At 30.6% G+C, this 5,950-nt stretch overlaps 2 protein-coding genes across 2 annotated transcripts in view; one reads left to right on the top strand and one right to left on the bottom strand.

Moving 5' to 3' along the window:
- The window catches only part of LOC106102895 (digestive cysteine proteinase 1), an 18,328-nt gene extending 15,004 nt beyond the window's left edge, over positions 1-3,324 (bottom strand). The window contains exons 1-3 of the mRNA XM_013282507.1: positions 3,169-3,324; positions 2,997-3,084; positions 2,572-2,659 (exon numbers count right to left, since the gene is read on the bottom strand). Coding sequence (XP_013137961.1) covers positions 2,572-2,659; positions 2,997-3,057 — 149 coding nt within the window. The 5' untranslated portion in view covers positions 3,058-3,084; positions 3,169-3,324. The remainder of the gene's footprint in view (positions 1-2,571; positions 2,660-2,996; positions 3,085-3,168) is intronic.
- A 334-nt stretch (positions 3,325-3,658) lies between these two features.
- The window catches only part of LOC106102892 (gastrulation defective protein 1 homolog), a 3,822-nt gene continuing 1,530 nt past the window's right edge, over positions 3,659-5,950 (top strand). The window contains 3 exon segments of the mRNA XM_013282497.1: positions 3,659-4,369; positions 4,650-4,761; positions 5,297-5,605. Of these exon segments, the coding sequence (XP_013137951.1) occupies positions 3,839-4,369; positions 4,650-4,761; positions 5,297-5,605 (952 nt within the window). The 5' untranslated portion in view covers positions 3,659-3,838.

Raw genomic sequence — 5,950 nt, 5'->3', positions numbered from 1 at the left:
TTGAACCGTTGCAGAATGATCGAGTAAACATTAAAAAACTAAATTAATGAATCCCACGGGAACCGTAACTATTCCCGGGATAAAAAAGTAGCCTTTGTGTTCTTCCAGACTATGCTCTAAACCTGTGCTAAATTTCATAGAGATCCGTTCAGCCGTTTAGGCTACAAACGCTAACAAACATCCATCCATCCATTCATCCATCCATCTAAACTTTCGCATTTATAATATTAGTAAGATTAATAAACATCAAGCTCTTCAAATGGAGAGATCCACAAGATACGATGTTTTTGTGCCAAACTATGTTAATACATTTTTTTCTTTACATCATTCGTTTTATAGTTTGTCTAATTGTCTGGCATTGTTTTTCTCCATGCTCACAGACAATAACATCATTAACAATATGTTAAGCCAAAAATGCCAAGAAGCTAAACAATACTAAACAATACTTTTCTGAAACAAACATAAATCTTACTAATCTTACTAATATTATAAATGCGAAAGTTTCGATGGATGGATGGATAGATGGATAGATGGATAGATGGATAGATGGATGGATGGATGGATGTTTGTTAGCGTTTGTAGCCTAAACGGCTGAACGGATCTCTATGAAATTTAGCACAGGTTTGGAGCATAGTCTTGAAGAACACATAGGCTACTTTTTATCCCTGGATTAGTTACGGTTCCCGTGGGATTCATTAATTCAGTTTTTTAATGTATACTCTATCATTCTGCAACGGTTCAACATATCTTATTGAAATTTGGCACAGATATAAAACAAAGTCTGCAGTACACATGGGTAAAGCTTCATCCCCGAGAATTGTCCGCTTCCCGAGGGATACGTAGCTTTTTGTAATTTATATAGTTTGTATGTTTTCTAATACCTCGCAGACGAAGTCGCGGGCAACAGCTCGTAAACCACTAAAGTAAAACTAACAATACCACTAAAGTAATATTAACAATAATTAATCATTTCATTTGTGTTTTAAAACAAAAACAAGGAAAATCATATAATAAGTGACTTCGCCCGCGTGAATTTAAAAAAAACATAACCTGTTACTTACTACAATATAGCTTTTAAATGGTGAAAGATTTTTTTAAATCGGTCCAGTAGTTTTTGAGCTATTACAATACATACAAAAATATAATTCCTTTGTATGTATATATGGATATACATAATTAATCATGTCATTTGCATTTCATAACAAAAATAAGTAAAAACCGGAATAAAAAAAATACAAATCAGCAATTAAATGAGGTAAAAGCAACCTAGATACAAAATAAATCATGTATTAAACAAAAGTTTTTGCAAACTTAGTAATTATTTGAATAGATGAGTCATTTGAATAATAATATACAAAACATAAGTTAAATGTAGGAACATGCATATTTAAAGTGACTCAACAACTTAAAGTAGAGCAAGACTCAACTAAGTAAATATTAAATTCTTATAGCTCATTTAATATTTTTGTTATCATACTAATATAAATGCGAAAGTTTAGATGGATGGATGGATGTTTGTTAGAGTTTGTAGCCTAAACGGCTGAACGGATTTCGATGAAATTTGGTATAGATGTAGAAGATAGTCTGGAAGAACACATAGACTATTCACTTTTGTTTTTTTTTAATACCACGCGGACGGAGTCGCGAGCGAAAGCTAGTATATTATAATTTAATACTATTGAGAAACACAAAATCAAATTGTTGTACATAAGTTTTATTATTAAGTTATTTATACTAATATTATAATGAGGAAAGGTTTGTATTTTTGGATTTTTGTATGTATTCGATTCATGTAAAAACTACTAAGCCGATTTTAAAAATTCTTTCACCATTAGTAAAGTAATTTATATGTGAGTAACATAGGCTATATGGATAACGTATTTTTTATTTCCACGCGGGCGAAGTCGCGAGCAACAGCTAGTGTAAAAAAACTTAATACAAACTACCAAATCAGGGCAAGAAAAACATACATACAGTTTATACTATTTCCTACAATAAGTGAAATATAAAAGATATTATAATAAATTCCATGTTATGCTTTTAAATAAGTAGTTTTTAATAATTGCAAGTTTATTGGAATTTAAAGACTATAAAACTACCTTTGCATACTTCTAAGGTTTTTTTTTTTCTTTCCTTCTTGGCTTTCACACTTAAGTGTATTTAGCCAACTTCTAAGGTTATTATCAGAGCTGGTATAATTAGACAGAGAAAACATGTCATCCTACTCACTCTAAATAAACAGAGATAATTATTACAGATTTTCAATTAAATTAATTCCGTACCTGCTAGCCTATGCTAAACTAAGCTATTGTTCCACATAGAACTGATAGATTCCAGATAGTCTGGAAGAACACATAAACTACATATTCTTTTTTTCTGCATTCCATGCAGCGTCACAGGAGAATGCTAGTTTTAAAATAAATGCAAAGTATGTTTTGACTGATTACATCACAGAGTGAGATAGGTTTTTTAAATACAAGATAGATTCTATTATCATTATTAATTCAGTTAAATTTTGATATTTTTTAAAGAATTATCAAACACATAATTAGTTTTATTGTATTCTCTTACCAAGCATAGAATGGTTCATGCAGTTCAGCATAAGGAATGACCAGAAGACCCTTCACTGTGTAAACATCACTCCATTGTGGTGGACTCTCTGGAAAAAAAATATAAAAAAAGCTAAATTTCAATGTGTTCATCAATTATTTAAAAAAAAAAAGTTATTTTATTCTTTGTTACAATTTATTCCTTCTATGCTATATTGATTTTTTTTTACAATAAATAGCATTGTAAACCAGACTACCTTCATATTGTTATTTTATTTTCATCTGCCTCTATTTTTTTTTAATCTTAAATAAGCAATAGAACGGATATCAATATAGTTAACAAGAATTAAGATTATTAAAAACTATAAAAGATGATTGTAAAAGGGAAACGCTTTTAAAATACTGAATACCGGTTGTGACAAAATATGTAAGTAAAGTTATACTTACGTTTATCTACGTAACCAAGAGCCGCTCCAACAAAGAGAAACAAGAGCGATTTGATAAACATTCTGAACGAGCGGTCGCCTCTCCAGCCCTGAACAGAATGGACATAAATAATTTTTAATTAAGCAAAACCAAACAATGGTATGTCAGTACAATGCTAAAGAATTCAGGGCACCTGCTACTTAATAACTTTCTTGAAAATGTACATGAAGTTATTTCAACAATGCTTAAGTATGATAAGTAGATCGTATTTGTTGGTATTTTATTTTACGAAGGAAAATATTTTATTTTGTATCCTATTGTCTGACGTATACGTCACAAAATATGTCGATTTACACCGGCTTTAAACAACTTTATCTCGAGTATCGATACTAACTGTTTGGCAATAAGGACTAAAATTCTATGCAAAAGAAATCTAATTAGAATGTCCTTGTACAACATTCAACATTATGTAAATCTTTTTATTTTATATTTAAGAATTAGACAAAGACTTAAACGCTCGATACTTAAATTATTTCGTTATATTAACTGAAGAATGAGTTGTATTAAAATTCAGTCCTTAGTTTTTCCAAATAATAGATAAGTAATGGTCATAAACACTACCTACTCTTTATTTGTGTCAGTTCAGTTGTCAAAGTCAATGTCTTACTCGATTCTTCAACTTGTTATTTATTAATTTATTTTCCGAATTTGCTATTTTAAAACATAAAATACCGTGTAATTAAACAGTGAAGTGGAACTTAGAGTAAGCATATTTTACTTAATATAAGGAATTATCAAACTTTACTTTGAAACATACCACATAAACATAACCAAATACTGAAACATTAAACATTCAGATTAAGATGAATAAAAAACCAATATCCTTCGGTAAAATTAGTTTAAAGGTAAACAAACCTGAAAAAGAAGATGCCTCGACATCGGGTTTCGGTACGTTTGGTAGAATACCAATTCAAGAACAGAAGGAAATCGAAGAAATTGCCGACGATCTGGAAAACCAACACGTACACCAAATAATGGGTATTAAAAACTTTGGTAAGAAAGCGAAAAACTTTAACGTCGAAGAAATGATGGAACAAGCCAAGAAAACTGCTCAGGAAGTTACAAAAAAGGCTGAAAACGACAAAGAAGTGGGAAACAAATCTGAGAGTGAAGAGGACAGTTATATCGGTCCTCCCGTTCCTACGGTGTTGCAAGAGGAAAGTGAAGAACTCATAGGTCCACCTGTACCTAAAGAGATTTTAGAAGGAGAAAAAGTAAAGAATACATCAAAAGGAAATGAATCAAATAGTGATGAAGACAGTTATGATGAATTGAGTGGATCTGATGATGATGATGATGTTATCTTGGAGAAGAAGATACCTAATTCACATGAGGTAAAATAAGTAGCTAAATAATTACCCAAAGACTATTGTTTACTTTTCTAGGGCATTTTTAATTTAAAATTAACCAGCTTTTGCCTAAGAACTCCATCCATGTGAAATTTTAAATAAAACAAAAGTTAGTATGTTTTCTTTTAAACTATCCTCTGCTTCTTAGCTAAATTTCACTGACATCCAGCCATTTGGACTACAAAATCTAACATCCATCCATCCATCTAAACTTTCGCATTTATAATATTAGTAAGATTAATAAATATTCAATGTATACTTGTAGGTGGAAATGCTTCATGGCAATAAAGCGGTGATAGCTCTAGCTGTAGATCCTTCCGGAGCTCGCTTGGCAACAGGGTCTGTAGATTATGATGTGGCTTTCTGGGATTTTGCTGGTAAGTAGTTCATAAATAAAATGAAGAAGAATACTCTCTTCTCACTCACTTTTTTAAGCAATATTATTGTAGACATTTACTTAGCTGACTGACAAACAGGGTAATGTTTTTCGCACTTATGTAAGTTTGTTTTTGTGTATGTAGGTTTGTATTTATGTAAATTCCATTGTGACAGCCTACAGCTTCAACTACTAAACTAATTTTGACAAAAGAGGTCAGTTGATTCAACTTCTCCAAAGTGACGTAAGATGTATTACATTGGCACATAACATCTACAGTGGATTTGAGAATTATGATTCGAAGAAAATAGTGAAAAACTTGAATTAGAATCTCACTTGTAACTTTACTTTTTAATTTCTAATAATTTTTCGATTTTGAGTAAATTCATCTTGGGTTTTTTTACTTTCTTTTTATTTGTTTTAGTCCTCTTTTGGAAGGTGGATTTGGCAAAGAGGAAATAAGAAATATCCTTTACTGAAAATGTTCTATATTTGCTAGCCATTGTAATAATTGTTTGTATTACATCTTTCTCCAGGTATGGATTCCTCAATGCGTTCCTTCAGAACTCTACAACCTTGTGAGAATCATCCTATCAAAGCCCTACAGTACTCGGCAACAGGGGATTCCATTCTAGTGGTCAGCGGTGCAGCGCAAGCTAAGGTCTTAGACAGAGATGGCTTTGAAGTACTGGAATGTGTGAAGGGTGATCAGTACATCACGGATATGGCAAAGTAAGGCTTTTGTATATTTTTCAGTGAATTATCAACTTATTTAACCAAATAGCACGAGATTGGTGAAAGATTTTATTGGTTTTATACTGGGTTGAAGTTGACATTTCATTTTTATGCCTGTCGTCAATTCTACTTGACAAAGAAAATATTTTTTAAATGATTCATATGTAAATACCTATAAATGTATTTGCAGTAAATTAAGTAATGTGAGAAATAAACTGTACATAAAATGTGACATGGGTAGACATTTTTCTATCTTGATAAGATTAACATATGAATGATTGAAAAAAATAATGCAATAAAACCCTATATTGACTGTTAATTATAATAACTAGATATGTAAAAGTTATGTTTTAATTTACATTTAAATTAAAATTATTAATATTCTATAAGAAAAAAAAAAAATTTATATACTCTACAGCTTTTTATATTTAATTTCCAAACAATATTAAAAACAA

Source organism: Papilio polytes, unplaced genomic scaffold, assembly GCF_000836215.1.
Source record: "Papilio polytes unplaced genomic scaffold, Ppol_1.0 DF823901.1, whole genome shotgun sequence".
Lineage (NCBI taxonomy): Eukaryota > Metazoa > Arthropoda > Insecta > Lepidoptera > Papilionidae > Papilio > Papilio polytes.
This window is presented reverse-complemented; position numbering and strand designations above follow the sequence as displayed.